Consider the following 21,763-nt stretch of genomic DNA (forward strand, 5'->3'; position numbering starts at 1 on the left):
CATAGGTACACTTCAGTCTATATACTGTATAGAGTATGCAAGCTTATAAAGTGGCATGTAAAAGTTTGGGCACCCCTGATCAAAATTACAGTTATTGTGAACAGTTAGGCAAGTTGAAGATGAAATGATCTCTAAAAGGCTTAAAGTTAAAGATGATGACACATTTCCTTTGTACTTTAGGCAAAAAATATATATATTTTCATCTTTTGCATTTTAAAAATTACAAAAAGGAAAATGGGCCAATGCAAAATTTTATGCACCCTGCATGTTTAGTACCTAGTAGCGCCCCCTTTTGAAAGTATTACAGCTTGTAAATGCTTTTTGTAGCCAGATCAGAGTCTTTCAATTCTTGTCTGAGGGATTTTCATCCATTCTTCCTTGGAAAATGTAACATCAATGCCTGTATGCCTGCATGTCTTCCAATACCCTACCATGCAGGGACACCAATGTACTCACCACCTCAAGCTGGGCAGTGAGCTCCTTGTCCTCTGCTTGCTGTGTGCAGTGAGCTCCTGGTTCTCTGCTTGCTGTGCATGCTTAAAGGGAACCTGTCACCCCAAAAATCGCGGGTGACGTAAGCCCACCGGCATCAGGGGCTTATCTACAGCATTCTGTAATGCTGTAGATAAGCCCCCGATGTTACCTGAAAGAGGAGAAAAAGACGTTATATTATACTTACCCAGGGGCGGCCCCGCTGCTGGTCCGGTCGGATGGGTGTCTCTGGTCCGCTGCGGCGCCTCCCAGGTGCAGGCGCCGGGCCTCTCTGACCTTTCCGGCGCCTGCGCACTGCGGTACTTTGTTCTGCCCTCAACAGGGCAGACAAAGTACGCCTGTGCCGGAGCCGTGGCTGAAGATCAGAAGAGGACGTCTTGGAATGAAGATGGGAGGCGCCGCAGCGGACCAGAGACACCCATCCGACCGGACCAGCAGCGGGACCGCCCCTGGGTGAGTATAATCTAACGTCTTTTTCTCCTCTTTCAGGTAACATCAGGGGCTTATCTACAGCATTACAGAATGCTGTAGATAAGCCCCTGATGCCGGTGGGCTTACCTCACCCGCGATTTTTGGGGTGACAGGTTCCCTTTAAGGCAACTGCTCTTCCTGATTCTTAAAGAGACAGTGCGTTCATTCCTAATGTGTCCCCATCCTATCGATGAGAGACTCTTTGTACTTAAGGCACCTCCACCTGTTGGGAAGTGCCTGAGCAATATTCCCTTTCAGCATGTGTGCAACTACTGTCCTGTTTCTGATCTTGCTTGAATTTGCTTTCCTGGGTCTGAATACTCAGGCCTGAACCCTGAATCTGTACTTGTGTCTGTCCTTGTCTGAATAAAGACCTATCCCTGAACCTGTATGTATTTAATCTGGATCTTTCCCTAAACCTGCTGTGTCTGTACCAGTACCCATTTCTAAAATTCCTGTGTCTGAATTTTTACCTATCTCTAAAACCTGCAGTGTCTGAACCAGTACCTTTTGCTAAGCAGTTTCTGAACCAGTACCTATCTCTTTTCTGTTGATGCTGTGCAACATTAGTGATTTGTGTGTACATTTGATAAAATATAGTAAGTACCCTCTGTGAATCTGGCTCTGTCTGACCGGTGTGTACTTTTCCTCATGCTCATCCTGTATGAACTTGATTCGATCTGTCCTGTCTGTACCTATCCTTACCCTGTCTGTTCTATGTGAACCTGCTCCTGTCTGTCCTGTGGGAACCTCCGATTCCGTACTTGTCCGCATCTGCTGTTCCCTGCTTGGCCGCATTTGCAAGTCCCTGCTTGTCCACATCTGCGGTTCCCTGCTTGTCCACATCTGCGGTTCCTTATCTGTCTGGTCTGAACTGGGTCCTTCTGTTTCCTGTATTCCTGTCATACCTGCCAGTGACCAGCCATTCCTGAAGCTGTTTCTTGTCTGTCCAGTCTGAACTGGTCCTACCTGTTCCTGTATTCCAGTCATACCTGCCAGTGACCCAGTTCTTGCTGAAGCAGTTCCTGTTCATCCAGTCTGAACTGGCTCCTACCTCTGCTTGTATATTAGTCGTGCCTGCCAGCACCTGCCTGCCAGAATATCAGCCGTGCCCACCAGCACTTGTCTGTATATTAGCCATGCCCACCTGCCTGCCAGTATATCAGCCATGCCCACCTGCCTGCGAGTGTATCAGCAGTGCCCGCCTGCCAGTGTATCAGCTGTGCCCACCTGCACTTGTCTGTATATTAGCCATGCCCACCTGCCTGCCAGTATATCAGCTATGCCCACCTGCCAGTGTATCAGCAATGTCCGCCTGCCAGTGTATCAGTGGTGCCCACCTGCACTTGCCTGTATATTAGCCATGCCCACCTGCCTGCCAGTATATCAGCTATGCCCACCTGCCTGCGAGTGTATCAGCAGTGCCCGCCTGCCAGTGTATCAGCCGTCCCCACTTGCACTTGTCTGCATATTATCCATGCCCACCTGCCTGCCAGTGTATCAGCTATGCCCGCCTGCGAGTGTATCAGCAGTGCCCACTTGCCAGTGTATCAGCAATGTCCGCCTGCCAGTGTATCAGTGGTGCCCACCTGCACTTGTCTGTATATTAGCCATGCCCACCTGCCTGCCAGTATATTAGCCATGATCACCTGCCTGCCAGTGTATCAGCAGTGCCCGCCTGCCTGCCAGTATATCAGCCGTGCCCGCCTGCAATGACCAGCGTGTTTAGAAGCCATGTCTACTTATAACCGTCTGCCTGTATATCACCCGTATCCACCAGTGCCTGTCGGCATACTAGCCATGGCTACCAGTACCTGCCTGTCTGTGAATCAGCTGAGTCAGACAGTATACCTACAATACCTGCCTATACCTGTCGTTACAGTGTCCTGTCCCGTTGGGGTCAGCTGCTACTGCCGGACCCCATCCTGCACTGGTACCTGGCAGCTACCTGCTGCACAAGCCTGACCTCACCACCAGAGGCTCCAGTGAACACCAAGAGAGCTGCTTAGTCACACCCCTCAGGAGTAAGTCTGGTCCGTGGTACAGTGGGGCCACGATCCACGCTCGCTCTACACAGTCCGAGTGTGAACGTAAAGAAAATGATTCCAGTTTTGTGAGATTCCTGGGTTGTTTTGCATGCACTGCTATTTTGGGGTCTAGCCACACATTTTCAGTGATGTTCAGATTAGGGGACTGTGAGGGCCATTGCAAAAAGCTTCAATGTAGCACACCTTCAGAGTCTGCTAATTCTTTCTGAAGGTCTTTTGCAGTCAAACCGGAGTTCTGATTTGCCTCTCAAGCAATCCTACGAGCAGCTCTGACTGAAATTTTGCCTGGTTTTCCAGACCATGTCCTGACCTCCATTGTTCCTGGTAATTGACATTTCTTCATTACATTTCAAACTGAGGAAAGGGCAACTTGAAAATTCTTTGCTATCTTCTTATAGCCTTCTCCTGCTTTGTGGGCCTCCACCATTTTCATTTTCAGAATGCTAGGCAGCTCCTTAGAAGAACCCATAGCTGCTGTTTTTTGTCACAAGGTTAGAGGAGGCTGGGTTTTTATAAAGCTGGTAAATTTGCATCACCTGGTCTTTTCTAACGATTGATAGTGAGCAAGCCATAACCCTAACAGGCTAATTAAGGTCTGAAACCTTGGTCAAAGTTATCTGAGAACACAAATCTCCAAGGGTGCCCAAACGTTTGCATTCCGCCCATTTTCCTGTTGTAATTTTTTAAAATGTAAAACATGACAATATATTTTTTTGCCTAAAATACAAAGGAAATGTGTCATCTTTAACTTTAGCCTGTATGTGCGACATGTGACACTCACACCTCCGATTAAAGGGGTTCTCTAGTTTGAACAACTATTTGGCAAATTTGTAATGGCTCCTGAGCTGTATGTACACTGTCCTGTGGATGCTTCTAACTCAGTGTGACATGTTTGATTTTATCTGTATGCATTCAAAAGTGTGTTAACGGGAACTGTATATCTGGAGTCAGCTCCCTTTCTTGGTCTAGTGGTTTTTCTATAATGCCATAACATGTTTTTTTTTCTCTGCAGTTTCTGTAATTGAGGCTCAGAAAACCAGTTCCACATCCGTAGCAGATTACATCAAGAAATTACTCAATGATTTAGCAACATTAATAAAGCAACTGATTAGTCATGTGATACCAACATCTGCCTCGCCAAGTACCATATCAACCACTGCCTCCACTACTTCAACAACATCTACCACATCAAGTGCTTCTACTGCATCATTATCCACTTCTACAACATCAACAACTGCTTCGACCACATCATTGCCCTCTTCTCAGACATCAGCAACTCATTCTACCGTGTCATCCTCTCCTTCTACAATGTCCATAGTTGCTTCTAACACATCAGCCTTCACACCTCCATTATCAACAACTTCTTCTTCTGCACCCTCATCCATTTCTGTGACATCAACATCAATTACTGCTTCTACCACATCAACAAATGCTTCTAATACATCCTCTTCTTCGACTATATCAATATCTGCTTCTTCCATATCAGCCTCCCTTTCTACATTAGTTGCTTCTACCACTTCATCCTCCACTTCTTTGACATCAGCAACAGCTTCTAATGCATCATCTTCTACTTATTCGACATCAACAACTTCTTCCACTACATCATCCTTCACTTCTAGAGCACCAACACTTTCTTCTACCACATCGCCCCCTGCATCTTCAAACTTAGATGCAACATCCTTGAACAACATTACAGCTTTTTCCAATACAAAACCAAATAACTCTTCAACATCCTCATCTCTTTTCTCTGTTGGGGTTTCCAGTTCAGGGCCATCAACCTCTGCTTCATCTTTACTCATTACTCAGTCAACCAAACAACCAACTTCCGCTAATAACCAGTCTTTACTTTCCCCTACTGGTATCAGTAGTCAGCAGCCATCTATCAACACATCTGTCTTCAGTCCACCATTCACTTCCAGTGTTGGCAACAGCAGTCAAAATCCGAACCCTGGGCCAATCAATCAATCTACAACCAGTTTTACCGTCACAACAACCATCTCATCGACAACTCCTAGTAACTTGACATTCCGTACATCTATTGGTTTCAGTAGTCAGCAACTACTAGCCAATTCAACAGCTTTTCAGCGTACTGGAACAACCACTCAGCCATCTACTACGCACAATGTACCCTCATCTTTTACTATTAGTGGAACCAGTCAGCCATTATTCATCAGCACGTCAACAACTAAGAACACTGCACAATCCACAACTACCATGGCACCTGCTTCCACAGTTGGAACAAGTAGTCAACAATCAACAATCATAACAACTCTAAACCCAAATAATGGTTTAACAACTCTTAACATGACATCAGGTTTTACCAATACTACCAGTGGTCTACAGACTTCTACCAACGCAAATACTTCTACAAACACAAGGCCAATAAATGTATCAACATCTACCAGTTCCATAACTTCACCAACACCATCATCTAGCACAAATATGAGTTCAGGATCAAAGACCACACAGGCATTATTCACAGTTTCAACACCTTCCACTGTTGACACTAGTAGTCAACAACCTCTATCAACCACAGGAACATCTGCCGGTGCTAAAACCGATATCCAGTCATCATCATCGCATACTTCAATATTATCTTCTATTAATAGCAGCAGCAGTGAAGGGCCAACTTCCACCACCACATCATCATCTTCTAATGCTGGTATAGATAGTCAAACTACAAGCACCAATAGCCAGTCAACATCTTCAGCTACAATTCAGAAACAATCAAGCACTGCATCAGGTTCTTCAAGCATGGTAACAAATGGTCAATTAACAACCAGTAGTAAAAGTACATACTCCACAAGTAATGTCATCAGTTCAGCAACATCAAGTACACAGACCAGTACAGAGTCAACAGCCTCTACAAGTACATCATCCACAAAAAGGACATCTTCCAACAATGGCTCCAACTCTACCACACGTTCGACTACAAAAGTAACAAAAAACACTTGTGAGTATACTGAATGTATAAGGGTGTGGGATAGATGGTCTGTACAATATTTAGGTAGCTGATGAGTCACATCCTCATGATGCCAGAACCCATGGTTTCCCAGCAGAACATTGCCCCATCTCAGTGTCCCCACTGCTTATCTTATTCCATGGCACAACCTGATGCTATCTCTTCACCAGGTAAGTGATGCACACACTCCTGGCTATGCACATGCTGATATAACACATGATTTATCAGACTATACCACCTTGTTTCATTTGCTCCATGATTCAGTCCTAAGATTGGTGCACCAATTGGTGGCGATTTCATCGGAGGATCAATATGGATTCTCTGACAGATAAATCCAGCAGTTTCATAGACCGCAACCTTTTCATCAAAGTCACAAATAATGTTTTCAGCAGCTTTTGCTCGCCAAGCCTAGTCTTAACTCCCCACAGATATCAATGGGTATTTTTTTGTCCCAGTTTCTCCATTTGTTCTTCCTTTTACCGCTTTTGGCAAGAACTAATCCCTACATACTTTGAACATCCCCAATACTGTTATGATCAGGTGACCTTGGAGCAGTATGAAAACTTTCACTGGAGTAGGTGGTAACTATGCTGACCGCAAACCCTGATCTTAACACCACAACTAGAAGTAGCCATGGGGTGTGCCTAACAAAACCTAGACACCTCGACACAGCCGGAGGACTAAATACCCCTATAGATGGAAATAGGAATTCTACCTTGCCTCAGAGCAGAACCCCAAAGGATAGGCAGCCCCCCACAAATATTGACTGTGAGTAGTAGAGGAAAAGACACATGCAGGCAGGAAACAGGATTTAGATGAGGCCACACTAGCTAAATAGGAAAGGATAGGACCGGATACTAAGCGGTCAGTATTAAAAATCCTTCCAAAAATATCCACAGCAGAAAATACAAAAACTCCACCATCTAACTAAAGATGTGGAGAATATATCTGCAACTCCAGAGAATCCAACAAGACTGAGAAAACACTGACACAGTCTAAGCTGGACAAATGAACAGCACAGAACATAAGCACACTGCATGTGTGCCACAGAAAAAGAAACAGACACTTATCTTTGCTGAATTGTCAGCTAAGCAGGAGAAGCCAGAAAGTGATCCAACACTTCACAAGAAACATTGACAACTGGCAAGGACTAATGAATCCTGCACACCTAAATATCCCAGTCAGAACTGCAATCAGCAGATACACCTAGCCAGGACTGCGACTCAGAGACAACTGCATTCCCACCTACAACCACTGGAGGGAACCCAAATGCAGAATTCACAACACAATACCTACCATTTTGGACATGCTCTGATTCAGTAATCTAGGCATTACAATTTGGCACTTGTCAAAGTCATAACCTTACTCTTACCCCATTGTTCAGCTTCCCACACAAATATGGATGCGATTCAGAATCACCGGTCTTGAGGAGGGGGCGTTTTGGAGCAAACGTTCCCGATTCATTAAGAGGCTGATGAGTAGCGGTGTGCACCATTCTCTGTGCCTCACAGAAATCTTACTCCAGCCCCTACTGTAGTAAGATCCGTGTTGTACCAATCGCCAACGCTCATCATGAATTTGCCAACCGTTCTGCTCCAGCTCCGTTCATTTTGTCAGAGCTGGGACAAAAATGTTGTGAAAAAAGCCTGAAGTCTCTTTTTCTGCTCATCTTGGCATTGCACAAAAAAAAATTAATTTTAATGGCTTTTTTTCCACAAATTTGGTGAAAAAGCTTTGATGAATCACCTCCAAAATATCCAGAGCCCAGGCAAGTACGAAAGACATGCTATAGCCAACGTTATGCTCTCGAAACAGTGATTGTAATGTTATAGAACATCTGTATGTATAGACAAAATCAATCTACATAAATGTTCTGCATTCACAGTTCTTTTGGTTTTGAGCGATTGGCTGCGAACAATCCCCTAAGAGAGGACGTTCGAGCTTTCCTCAATAGATCTCACCAACGCAGTACAACTAACTCCATGGCCGAATATATGAGCTGAAAAAACATAGTACATGTGGGACACTAGGTGCGTTGTACGGCACTGGTGTGATTTATTGAGGGGAGCTCAAAAGTCCTCCACTATAACACATACAATCGCTACTTAGATGAAAGGAACAGGTGGAGAGTAGTGATGAGCGAGTGTACTCGTTGCTCGGGTTTTCCCGAGCACGCTCGGGTGGTCTCCGAGAATTTGTAACTGCTCAGAGATTTAGTTTTAGTCACAGCAGCGGCATGATTTACGGCTGCTAGACAGCTTGATTACTTGTGGGGATTCCCTAACAACCTGGCAACCCAAACATGTACTCAGGCTGGCTAGCAGCTGTAAATCATGTAGCTGCATCAAAAAAACTAAATCTCCGAGCACTAACAAATAATCGGAGATCACCCGAGCGTGCTCTGGGAAACCCGAGCAACGAGTACACTCGCTCATCACTAGAGAGAGGTATAAGTTTCTAAGCATTGAATAGCCCCTGCCAGCGGCATCAGTAGAGAATATTCACTTATCATCCCTGCTTCCTTTTGTGGGTTCATTACAAACAGCACTTGCCAACCAGCAGCTACTCCTCCTACATGGTCGGCACAAATCATGAGCACCATTGTCAGTTTATTTCTGCACAGTAACATAATTTTTAAACACATCCAATTGAAAAAAAAAATTCTTAATTTTACAAGATCTATTGAAAACCCTTTAAAAGAAAGCATAAACTGGAGCTCTCGGAGCAACATTGCATTTTTTTAATTCTTTAAAGTTCATGAATGATGCAATGACTATAACTCTTGTGATGGAAATATAACAAATCATGTGACGCTGATTCAGCAGGGAATGCTGGTAGAGGCGAGCTCAGAATTGTGCAACATTGGAAAACATATCTATTAGAGAACTAACAACTACAGTATATTTAAGATAGAAATAAACTAAAATATAGCAAATATATGAAATATTTATCAACCTCTCTGTTTGTCTTACAGCATCAGCCACTACTGCTGTCCATCTAAGCTGGCTTATAACGATCCTGGGCTTGGTCCTCGTGGTGAGTCCATTCCCAATTCTCATAGATGAAGTCGTTGTCTGTCACATCCCAAAAATGCAATGTCCACATCACTTCACATTTAAAGAATTTGCCATATTTACAGGGCTGCGCTATAATTGTCTGTCACCCAAAGTCATGTTTCCAAAACTTTACATATACATTACTGGCAGTACAAGTACAGTCTGCAAAGATGTCTGATCATTTCAGGTGCCGTCTACATATTTGAGATAACAGAAAGAGGATGTTGGTGACATAAATTAGGTATCTGCCATCACAAATTTTTTAATTAGGAAATTTATAGGAGATGATGTCATCACGCAAACTAAAAGTTTCCATGATGTGCGCATGCCATCTTACAAAACCACAAATGCGACACACAATGCAAAATGTTCAAGTCACATAATGTTCACTTCTGAATAAACAGGTCCCTCTTCCCACCAAAGCAATAAAACACATTTTGCTTCCTTTAATTTGTAAGAAAAATTCTTGACGAAAGGCCATGTGCAACATGGTAAACGTCACCACCCCTTATTGATGTTACTCTGACAATGTTCATGTTTACTCCTGTATCTCTACATGATGGTCTGTATTTGAATCAATGTATACAGGATATTGCTGAACATTAGAGGGGCTGTCCTCTACTCTGACAACCCCTTCTCAATTACAACATTCTGTTACATAGAATAAAAATACATTATACTCATCTCCAGTGCCGGCGTGGCACCACTCCAGCAACATCGGCGCCGGGTCTCCTTTGGTTCACGTAATACGTTACGTCACTTAATCCCTGTAGCCAAGTAGAGACCTCCAATGGGCGCTTCACTCTCAATTCCTTCGGACAAAATTGTGACATCCAGAAAAAAGTGAGAGCTGCTTCTACTATCTGACTGCCTCTGTATGTCAGTTACATCTGAATGAAGTGAGAGTGAAGTGGTCCATTAGTGGCCAACAGCACGCGAGACACAGGAGATCGTGCGCCCATGTTGGTGGAACAGCCCCACATCGGTTTTGGGTAGAAAGTGTTTTGATTCTACATGGGGGGATATTGAAATTGAAAAGGGGTTGTCTGAGTAGTTGTCAACCCCTTTAATTGCCATCACCAGATGTTGCAGAAACCAGGGAGCCTATACAAGTAGTCATTTCCAGGAAGTGAGTCAGTGTGTGGCTGAAGTCATAAAGCATACCAGAGAAAAGAATTAGGCAGGAGGCCTCAAAATGAGCGCCCCATTGGACATGTAGAAAGACTTGTTCGTTGTGAACTGGTTACAGCATGGTACTGAAAGATGATTGAGCAACACTCTGGGTGTAAGTTGTTTTGTACCCTAAAGTATTGTGACCTTCTTCACCTGAACACCTTGTTTACCTTGTTACTTGTGGGCTTGTAGAACCCGATACTGGTAAACATTGTTGTGAGAGGCAAAATCGAAGTGTAATCAAGAGAGTGGTTTTCTCGTCAAAGAGGTGAGGTGTGGTTGGACAATATGTAGTGCCTGGAGAACAGTGAGACCTGGCTTTGTCCATCGGTGGTTTGTGAGTTGGAGGTCAAAGCCACTTATTCACTAGAGAGAAGTGATGGACAGGGGGCCAGAAGGAAATTGGTGCTTATGAAAGTGTTTTAGGTTGACACAATCTAAATGGCTCCTCCAGTTTGGATGCATTCAACTAGCTGCACCTTTTGGAAAATCCATTGTCGCTAGATAGGTCCATTGATCATATGTTGAACATGGTGTTAGGCTGTCGAGAATAGATGTGTAATAGGTGGTGAAACCCAGAAAAAAAAGTTCAATTTCCCAACAGTGCCATCACAGGGAAAATTAAGCATATCAAAGTTAGTTGTAATCAAGAGATCATCCATGCTGTATCCAATTCTGAGACCCTAACTCATTATCTCTTCTACATCTAGAAATAATGGCGGTGCATGTGTATGACCCCCCATATGGAAATCTTTAGGATTTAGGGAGACAGTAAGTCACCTAGACATATAAAGAGGGAGCCACATTCACAAGGATTTAATCTGGTAAAGGTACCGTCACACTAAGCGACGCTGCAGCGATACCGACAACGATCCGGATCGCTGCAGCGTCGCTGTTTGGTCGCTGGAGAGCTGTCACACAGACAGCTTTCCAGCGACCAACGATCCCGAGGTCCCCGGTAACCAGGGTAAACATCGGGTTACTAAGCGCAGGGCTGCGCTTAGTAACCCGATGTTTACCCTGGTTACCATCCTAAAAGTAAAAAAACAAACGCTACATACTTACCTACCGCTGTCTGTCCCCGGCGCTCTGCTTCTCTGCTCTGGCTGTGAGCGCCGGGCAGCCGGAAAGCAGAGCGGTGACGTCACCGCTCTGCTTTCTGGCCGCTGTGCTCACAGCCAGAGCAGAGAAGCAGAGCGCCTGGACCAGGTCCGCGGTGTGCAGGCGAGCATGGTATCCGTTCCCTTTTGAGGTATCATTGCATTCCTCTATTGTGTGAGTTTTGCATATTGTACTGTCACATTTATTTTATTTAGTTCATTTCCTTCACCCCTCTAGCGCAGATTCAATTGGTTTTTTACTTTTCTTGGTTTTTTACTGACAGCGGTGGCACCTCCCTGTCTTGTTTTCCTGCAGCTGAGGGGTTTTTGCTCTTTTTCTACGAGGTAGCGCGTGTGTATCATTTGTTTCTCTTGTTGTGAATTCTGTTGTCGGGCTCCCTCCTGTGGTCATGAATGGTACTTCGGCTGGTTCTGTCCATGGACTTCCTCTGGTGGGTGTTTCTGAGTTTCCTTCCACAGGTGACAAGGTTAATTCGTTAGCTGGCTGCTCTATTTAGCTCCACTTGGATCTTTGCTCCATGCCACCTGTCAATGTTCCAGTATTGGTCTAGTTCACTCCTGGATCGTTCTTGTGACCTGTCTTCCCAGCAGAAGTTAAGTTCCTGCTTGTTTTTCTTTGGTTTGCTATTTTTCTGTCCAGCTTGCTATTTTTATTGTTGTCTTGCTTGCTGGAAGCTCTGGGACGCAGAGGGAGCGTCTCCGCACCGTGAGTTGGTGCAGAGGGTCTTTTTGCGCCCTCTGCGTGGTCTTTTTGTACGTTTTTGTGCTGACTGCAAAGCAACCTTTCCTATCCTCAGTCTGTTCAGTTAGGCGGGCCTCACTTTGCTAAATCTATTTCATCTCTGTGTTTGTATTTTCATCTTCACTCACAGTCATTATATGTGGGGGGGCTGCCTTTTCCTTTGGGGAATTTCTCTGAGGCAAGGTAAGTTTTATTTTTCTATCTTCAGGGCTAGCTAGTTCCTTAGGCTGTGCCGAGTTTCATTCATTCATAGGGAGCGTAAGGAGCAATCCACGGCTATTTCTAGTGTGCGTGATAGGATTAGGGATTGCGGTCAGCAGAGTTCCCACGTCCCAGAGCTCATCCTTATTATCAGTAACTATCAGGTCATTCCGTGTGCTCTTAACCACCAGGTCCATGATTGTCCTGACCACCAGGTCATAACAGTACAGGTGGCCCAAAGTACTAATGCATCTCAATAGAGGGATAAGAGAAGTTCTGAGACCATTTTTTTTTCTTTGCAGTGTGTTTTGTCTCTCTTTTCCCCTTTACCTCTGGGTGGTTCAGGACACAGGTGTAAACATGGACATTCAAGGTCTGTCCTCTTGGATGGATAATCTCACTACAAGGGTACAAAACATTCAAGATTTTGTGTTTCAGAATCCGATGTCAGAGCCTTGGATTCCAATTCCTGATTTGTTTTTTGGTGATAGATCTAAGTTCTTGAATTTCAAAAATAATTGTAAATTGTTTCTTGCCTTGAAACCTCGCTCCTCAGGTGACCCTGTTCAACAAGTAAAGAACATTATTTCTCTGTTACGTGGTGACCCTCAAGACTGGGCATTTTCCCTTGCGCCAGGAGATCCGGCATTGCGTGATGTTGATGCGTTTTTCCTGGCGCTTGGATTGCTTTATGACGAACCTAATTCAGTGGATCAGGCAGAGAAAATCTTGCTGGCTCTGTGTCAGGGTCAGGATGAAGCGGAGATATATTGTCAGAAGTTTAGAAAGTGGTCTGTGCTCACTCAGTGGAATGAATGTGCCCTGGCAGCAATCTTCAGAAAGGGTATCTCTGAAGCCCTTAAGGATGTCATGGTGGGATTTCCCATGCCTGCTGGTCTGAATGAGTCTATGTCTTTGGCCATTCAGATCGATCGACGCTTGTGTGAGCGTAAAGCTGTGCACCATTTGGCGGTACAATCTGAGCATGGGCCTGAGCCTATGCAATGTGATAGGACTTTGACCAGGGCTGAACGGCAAGAACACAGACGTCGGAATGGGCTGTGTTTTTACTGTGGTGATTCCACTCATGCTATCTCCGATTGTCCTAAGCGCACTAAGCGGTTCGCTAGGTCTGCCACCATTGGTACGGTACAGTCTAAATTTCTATTGTCCGTTACTCTGATTTGCTCTTTGTCATCCTATTCTGTTATGGCATTTGTGGATTCAGGCACTGCCCTGAATTTGATGGACTTGGAGTATGCTAGGCGCTGTGGTTTTTTCTTGGAGCCCTTGCAGTATCCTATTCCATTGAGAGGAATTGATGCTACGCCTTTGGCCAAGAATAAGCCTCAGTACTGGACCCAATTGACCATGTGCATGGCTCCTGCACATCAGGAGGATATCCGCTTTCTGGTGTTGCATAATCTGCATGATGTGGTCGTTTTGGGGTTGCCATGGCTACAGGTTCATAATCCCGTATTGGACTGGAAATCTATGTCTGTGTCCAGCTGGGGTTGCCAGGGGGTACATGGTGATGTTCCATTTTTGTCTATTTCGTCTTCCACTCCTTCTGAAGTTCCAGAGTTTTTGTCGGATTATCGGGATGTATTTGATGAGCCCAAAGCCAGTGCCCTACCTCCTCATAGGGATTGCGATTGTGCAATTAATTTGATTCCTGGTAGTAAGTTTCCTAAGGGCCGATTGTTCAATTTATCTGTGCCAGAACACGCCGCTATGCGGAGTTATATAAAGGAATCCTTGGAGAAAGGCCATATTCGCCCGTCGTCATCACCGTTAGGAGCAGGGTTCTTTTTTGTGGCCAAGAAGGATGGTTCTTTGAGACCTTGTATTGATTACCACCTTCTTAATAAAATTACAGTCAAATTTCAGTATCCTTTGCCGTTGCTGTCTGATTTGTGTGCTCGTATTAAAGGGGCTAGTTGGTTCACCAAGATAGATCTTCGAGGGGCGTATAATCTTGTGCATATTAAACAAGGCGATGAATGGAACACAGCATTTAATACGCCCGAGGGCCATTTTGAGTACCTGGTTATGCCATTCGGGTTTTCCAATGCTCCATCAGTATTTCAGTCCTTCATGCATGACATCTTCCGAGAGTACCTGGATAAATTCCTGATTGTGTATTTGGATGATATTTTGGTCTTTTCGGATGATTGGGAGTCTCATGTGAAGCAGGTCAGAATGATGTTCCAGGTCCTTCGTGCGAATTCCTTGTTTGTGAAGGGGTCAAAGTGTCTCTTTGGAGTTCAGAAGGTTTCATTTTTGGGGTTCATTTTTTCCCCTTCTACTATCGAGATGGACCCTGTTAAAGTCCAGGCCATTTACGATTGGACTCAGCCGACATCTGTAAAGAGCCTGCAAAAGTTCCTGGGCTTTGCTAATTTTTATCGGCGCTTCATCGCTAATTTTTCTAGTGTTGCTAAACCGTTGACTGATTTGACCAAGAAGGGTGCTGATGTGGTCAATTTGTCTTCTGCAGCTGTAGAGGCTTTTCAGGAGCTGAAGCGTTGTTTTTCTTCTGCCCCTGTGTTGTGCCAGCCAGATGTTTCGCTCCCGTTTCAGGTTGAGGTTGATGCTTCTGAGATTGGAGCAGGGGCTGTTTTGTCGCAAAGAAGTTCTGATGGCTCGGTGATGAAGCCATGTGCTTTCTTTTCTAGAAAGTTTTCGCCTGCTGAGCGTAATTATGATGTTGGTAATCGAGAGTTGTTGGCCATGAAGTGGGCATTCGAGGAGTGGCGTCATTGGCTTGAAGGAGCCAAGCATCGCGTGGTGGTCTTGACAGATCACAAGAATTTGACTCATCTTGAGTCTGCCAAACGGTTGAATCCGAGACAGGCTCGATGGTCGTTATTTTTCTCCCGTTTTGATTTTGTGGTTTCGTACCTTCCGGGCTCTAAGAATGTGAAGGCTGATGCCCTGTCAAGGAGTTTTGTGCCTGACTCTCCGGGTGTTCCTGAGCCGGCGGGTATTCTCAAAGAGGGGGTAATTTTGTCTGCCATCTCCCCTGATTTGCGGCGGGTGCTGCAAAAATTTCAGGCTGATAGACCTGACCGTTGCCCAGCGGAGAAACTGTTTGTCTCTGATAGATGGACTAGTAGAGTTATCTCTGAGATTCATTGTTCAGTGTTTTCTGGGCATCCTGGAATCTTTGGTACCAGAGATTTGGTGGCTAGATCCTTTTGGTGGCCGTCTTTGTCACGGGATGTGCGTTCTTTTGTGCAGTCCTGTGGGACTTGTGCTCGGGCTAAGCCCTGCTGTTCTCGTGCCAGTGGGTTGCTTTTACCCTTGCCGGTCCCGAAGAGGCCCTGGACGCATATTTCTATGGATTTTATTTCGGATCTCCCCGTCTCTCAAAAGATGTCAGCCATTTGGATGGTTTGTGATCGCTTTTCTAAGAAGGTCCATTTGGTACCTTTGTCTAAATTGCCTTCCTCCTCTGATTTGGTGCCATTATTTTTCCAGCATGTGGTTCGTTTACATGGTATCCCGGAGAACATCGTTTCTGACAGAGGTTCCCAGTTTGTTTCGAGGTTTTGGCGATCCTTTTGTGCTAGGATGGGCATTGATTTGTCTTTTTCCTCGGCTTTCCCTCCTCAGACAAATGGCCAAACCAAACGAACTAATCAAACTTTGGAAACATATCTGAGATGCTTTGTTTCTGCTGATCAGGATGATTGGGTGTCCTTTTTGCCGTTGGCTGAGTTCGCCCTTAATAATCGGGCCAGCTCGGCTACTTTGGTTTCGCCGTTTTTCTGCAATTCTGGTTTCCATCCTCGTTTCTCTTCAGGGCAGGTTGAGTCTTCGGACTGTCCTGGTGTAGATACTGTGGTGGATAGGTTGCAGCAGATTTGGACTCATGTGGTGGACAATTTGACATTGTCCCAGGAGAAGGCTCAACGTTTCGCTAACCGCCGGCGCTGTGTGGGTCCCCAACTTCGTGTTGGGGATTTGGTTTGGTTGTCGTCTCGTTATGTTCCTATGAAGGTTTCCTCTCCTAAGTTTAAGCCTCGTTTCATTGGTCCGTATAAGATTTCTGAGGTTCTCAATCCTGTGTCATTTTGTTTGGCCCTTCCTGCTTCATTTGCCATCCATAATGTGTTCCATAGGTCATTGTTGCGGAGATACGTGGCGCCTGTGGTTCCATCCGTTGATCCTCCTGTCCCGGTGTTGGTTGAGGGGGAGTTGGAGTATGTGGTGGAGAAGATTTTGGATTCTCGTATTTCGAGACGGAAACTCCAGTACCTGGTCAAGTGGAAGGGTTATGGTCAGGAAGATAATTCCTGGGTTTTTGCCTCTGATGTTCATGCTGCCGATCTGGTTCGTGCCTTTCATTTGGCTCATCCTGGTCGGCCTGGGGGCTCTGGTGAGGGTTCGGTGACCCCTCCTCAAGGGGGGGGTACTGTTGTGAATTCTGTTGTCGGGCTCCCTCCTGTGGTCATGAATGGTACTTCGGCTGGTTCTGTCCATGGACTTCCTCTGGTGGGTGTTTCTGAGTTTCATTCCACAGGTGACGAGGTTAATTCGTTAGCTGGCTGCTCTATTTAGCTCCACTTGGATCTTTGCTCCATGCCACCTGTCAATGTTCCAGTATTGGTCTAGTTCACTCCTGGATCGTTCTTGTGACCTGCCTTCCCAGCAGAAGTTAAGTTCCTGCTTGTTTTTCTTTGGTTTGCTATTTTTCTGTCCAGTTTGCTATTTTTATTGTTGTCTTGCTTGCTGGAAGCTCTGGGACGCAGAGGGAGCGCCTCCGCACCGTGAGTCGGTGCGGAGGGTCTTTTTGCGCCCTCTGCGTGGTCTTTTTTGTAGGTTTTTGTGCTGACCGCAAAGCAACCTTTCCTATCCTCAGTCTGTTCAGTTAGTCGGGCCTCACTTTGCTAAATCTATTTCATCTCTGTGCAGAAGTTAAGTTCCTGCTTGTTTTTCTTTGGTTTGCTATTTTTCTGTCCAGTTTGCTTTTTTTATTGTTGACTTGCTTGCTGGAAGCTCTGGGACGCAGAGGGAGCGCCTCCGCACTGTGAGTCGGTGCGGAGGGTCTTTTTGCGCCCTCTGCGTGGTCTTTTTTGTAGGTTTTTGTGCTGACTGCAAAGCAACCTTTCCTATCCTCAGTCTGTTCAGTTAGTCGGGCCTCACTTTGCTAAATCTATTTCATCTCTGTGTTTGTATTTTCATCTTTACTCACAGTCATTATATGTGGGGGCTGCCTTTTCCTTTGGGGAATTTCTCTGAGGCAAGGTAGGCTTTATTTTTCTATCTTCAGGGCTAGCTAGTTCCTTAGGCTGTGCCGAGTTGCATAGGGAGCGTTAGGAGCAATCCACGGCTATTTCTAGTGTGCGTGATAGGATTAGGGATTGTGGTCAGCAGAGTTCCCACGTCCCAGAGCTCGTCCTTTATTATCAGTAACTATCAGGTCATTCCGTGTGCTCTTAACCACCAGGTCCATTATTGTCCTGACCACCAGGTCATAACAGATATGTTAGAAAGACCTACAGCATGTGTCTCCATGGTAACAGACGACAAACAAACCAAGTGTAGTCTGATCCTGTAGTCGCGCTACTTTCCATACGCCTCTTACGTCCTGCTAATATATATTCAGTGTGAAATATTGGGAGAGTGTGTTTGGTTACAGTCAGTGTTATGGCTATTTTCTTTTTGTTATCAGGGTTAGAGCACCTGAAGAAGATATCAGCATCTTAAATGTAAGATCCCTCCGACCATGACATCATCTAGAAGAGTCGGCTCTCTGGACCGGAGATGCAATACCAAACACAACCAATAGATGGATGTGGCGCTGTTTCTGGAAAAAAGTAGTTTTTTTTTATTTATTTTTTTAAATCCTTTAAGCTGCTCTCAACTGGAGTATCATAGCTCCTTTAATTTGATCATGAGAAGAACTCGCCCTCCAAAAATGCCCCTGATGCTATCAAACAAATTTAAAGGGATTGTTCCCATTAATGTACAATTGTTAAATCATTCTGTGTAGACTTTCTAATGGACTCTCTGCAAAGACTTGATTGCTAATAACACATCTCAGTAATGGAGTCCGCGTATATTTGGCCACAGTTCCCAAGATCTTCACTTAGAGGTCGAATCACGGCAATCGCAACCAATCGGTTTGGCTTTCATATTTCACGTGCAGTTGAGAAAACGAAAGCTATGCCCTGATTGGTTGCTATGGGTAACAAAAGTAAATACTTTGAAACACAAGGTCTATAGAAGTGTGCTTGTTTCAATAAACTTTATTTACCAAAAAAAAAAGGACAATCCGTTGAAGAACATGGTTATGAAAAAATAATTAATGTGTAACCATTATGCGGTCTTCAAGATGCTATGTTACGGACCATGGGTACACCGATAATTTGGGTTTGAACCAGCTTTATTGACAGCTTCAAAATGGGGTAACTACTAGCCAATGTTATCTGTGTGGGCAGAGTGGGGGCCTGACAGTTGTCCAGCTGTTCAGTCCTCCATGAACATCAGGCAGATATCCGCCGCCTGCCGTAGATGAACATGAGAACGACACCTGCCGCTTAGTGTTTATATGACAAGATATATTTGTGCTTCCTTACAGCTTTCATTATATCATTTGCTATAAATTCTCTATATAAAATAAATGACTTGTATTTTACATACAGTATGAATTGTATATAGCTTTGAAATGCCATTTTTATATTTATATGACTATTTTAGCACTATGTTATATATATATATATATATATATATATATATATATGTGCATACAGTATACCGTATATATATTTGTACAATAAATTTTGAATTTCCAACATGTGTTTTCACCCATTGTTGTCTATGTTTGTGCTGTCTGGGGAATGTATTCCTGTACTTTTATTCCTGTATTTTGCACTTTATTTTTTTACTCAAAGGGATAGATGTCAAAAGACTTCATTACCAATTTTCCACTGCTATGTCTGTTACTTGCAACTTCAACTATATAGAACAATCTGGAAACAAACGTATACACCTCCCAGCATTGACACAAACTCTGTTGAGATGAGTCCTGATTGGGAGAAGTCGTCATGGCGGTCTGGGTTGAACGGATAATAAAAAAAAAATAAGAACTGTGCGTAGAACTGGTATCTAAATGGACACTATAGCAATACTGAGTTTTACCTGCTGTGAAAACATAGTGGTATTCATACACTAAAAGGAGAATAACAAGTCTGGTGTCTGCCTGGAACCAAAAGTCCAACTAAGAAGCAGTACCTTTCTTAATAGTTGTTCAGTGCTTGTTGCGTCACAGGGCCGCAGTACCGCACGTAACAAAACTAATAATTCAATAGCACGAGAGCGCGTGTGATGCCGCACTGGCGGATGCCACTAACCACCCAGACTTGGGTTTGGAAAGCGCGGTAATAGCGCACGGTGCGGCACTGGTGGTCACAGCAATAGACGCTGTTTGTGTACCAGTGTTGGTTACTAGTCGGGCGCTAGATTACAATCATCCTCCTTATGCGAGCATTCAAACACAAGGGAGGGGATGATTAATGAGCGACTTTCACTCATCAACACACACATAAACAAGTGTACACTAGCGAATGGCCATGCGGCCATGCGAACCCTTTATAGCTGCAGCATGTACAGGACCTTCCCAGAAGGACCAATGGGAGGCTGCCACAGAAGTTGAGCACATTCAGGATCTTCCTGGAGGACCAATGGGATCTGCTGCAGTATCTGAGCATGTGACCCTCGATCTCCAACGGGAGATCTTGCCCTGGGCATGCTCAGAAGGGGAAAAGCAGGACTTAGTCTCAAAAGCATCTGCTCGCCGCTGCCCAGCACTGGTTTCAATGGCAGAAGCTGGAAAAGCGGCAGTAACCCTTTGCACAGAGTGAGACTGAGCAAGACGCTGGGACCGACGTCTCCGCTGAGCAGGCTCCACTGCGGCTGATGCAGAATGAGAGTGCAGCGCCCCAGAGTCCTGGTCGTTGCAGTATTGTTATTCTTCCACCAGGGGGAGGGATGTTACGTCTGAAGGCAATGAAGGAGATCTTCTGTCCAGGTATCACAACCACATACATGCATTTCACACTCCAGTCCGCCAGGGGGAGCTAAGCTTCTATCTACTAGGGCACTCCTCACACTTGGGTAAAACTGGTGGGTTGGTTAGGAAGTTAGACAGAAGCTGACTGGGGACTGACCCAGACAGAAGCTGACTGGGCTTGACCTAGAGAGAAGCTGACTGGAGGGAGAAGGAGACAGTCAGTGTGTCCTGACCGAGTTTGGCAGAGGCTGGTTGGAGTGAGTTCCAGCCAGCTCCAGACTGCTTTGTGTCCTCATTATTCACTGCGCCTTACATCATCCACCATCCACCATCTACACTCTGGGAAGCCCTGGGGACATACTTCACCTGTGGGAAGATATACCATCTAGCTGCCATAACATCACCCCAGCGGACCCCTAAGCAGCGTCGGTCACCCTGACCGAATACCACAGGTGGCGTCACAAACATTATCCCTTTAAAGACCTTTCCCCATCTTATCAACAGACCTTCCGAGGGCCACGGACCGGGTCTGCCACCGTGACATCCCTGACGAGAACTGAAGGGCCCAGCACCGAGTAACCCCATTGCCCTGACGTGGGGGCGCTCCAAGAGACTGCAGGAGACATGGTTCGAGATTCCCCCTGTGCAGCAGCAGGAACTCAACTTCTAACAGTATGAGCGTCATTATCAGTATAATTTCAGATTAGAAGGTGCTGAGAAGCCAGGACAGGGATCGATGGCAGATAACCGTATTAATAAAGAAAACTATTAACTTGTCATTATCTCACAATAGGTGGCACCAGGAGGTCATGTGGCAGCCATCCATTTCCGGCAGAGATATCAGAACTTTGTCATCTGACACCAGTTATAATTCTTGTTTTAATACATTTGGTCTTGTGTTATTATGATGTGTCACTGTTATTAGTTAGTAGTATAACTAGTAAGTCCATTAACTGTCCTGTGCCAGTGGGATAGTCCTGGGTTTGGGGGGCTTCACAGGGGGATGAACTGCATGTTCTACTAGGCTCACTACTCCACCATTCAGCCTGTCTCTTTAATACATAATACCCTGCTCGCATTAGAAGCCGCTGATTGACATTACATGCTGGTTTTTAGTCTGTACACCTAGATCCTTCTCTACAAGAGATTCTAAAAGTTTTTCTCCCTTCTAGGATATTTTTGCTCCCATTTTATCCAGATCCTTATCGACAAGTGACTCTCCTTGTTTTACTCCCCCTAGATTACCTGTAATGTCTTGCATTTGCGTGCCGTGTCTTGCCTGTCCTATCAATCATGACAATCAGAAAAGCTGGAGTAGAAGCGTTCTTGGGCCTAGTTTTGGAGAAAAGGAAAGCGTAGGACCTGGTATACGAGAGATGCCCTAATGTGGCTACCAGGTACACATGAATTGGCCAACTTTCATGTTTCATGTTTGCATGTTTTAGCGCTACAGTGTGCTGCCTTATTTATTTGACTT

At 45.0% G+C, this 21,763-nt stretch overlaps 1 protein-coding gene across 2 annotated transcripts in view; it reads left to right on the top strand.

Annotated features, from left to right (window-relative positions):
• The window catches only part of LOC138661619 (uncharacterized), a 58,517-nt gene extending 39,487 nt beyond the window's left edge, over positions 1-19,030 (top strand). The window contains exons 2-5 of one of the 2 annotated variants that reach the window (XM_069746443.1): positions 2,846-2,987; positions 4,024-5,964; positions 8,948-9,009; positions 17,947-19,030. In XM_069746443.1, the coding sequence (XP_069602544.1) occupies positions 2,846-2,987; positions 4,024-5,964; positions 8,948-9,009; positions 17,947-17,952 (2,151 nt within the window). In that variant the 3' untranslated portion in view covers positions 17,953-19,030. The remainder of the gene's footprint in view (positions 1-2,845; positions 2,988-4,023; positions 5,965-8,947; positions 9,010-17,946) is intronic. The other variant, XM_069746444.1, reaches the window with a different exon arrangement.
• The last annotated feature ends 2,733 nt before the right edge of the window (positions 19,031-21,763 follow it).

The sequence above is a fragment of the Ranitomeya imitator genome, chromosome 2 (genome assembly GCF_032444005.1).
Source record: "Ranitomeya imitator isolate aRanImi1 chromosome 2, aRanImi1.pri, whole genome shotgun sequence".
In the NCBI taxonomy this organism is placed as follows: domain Eukaryota; kingdom Metazoa; phylum Chordata; class Amphibia; order Anura; family Dendrobatidae; genus Ranitomeya; species Ranitomeya imitator.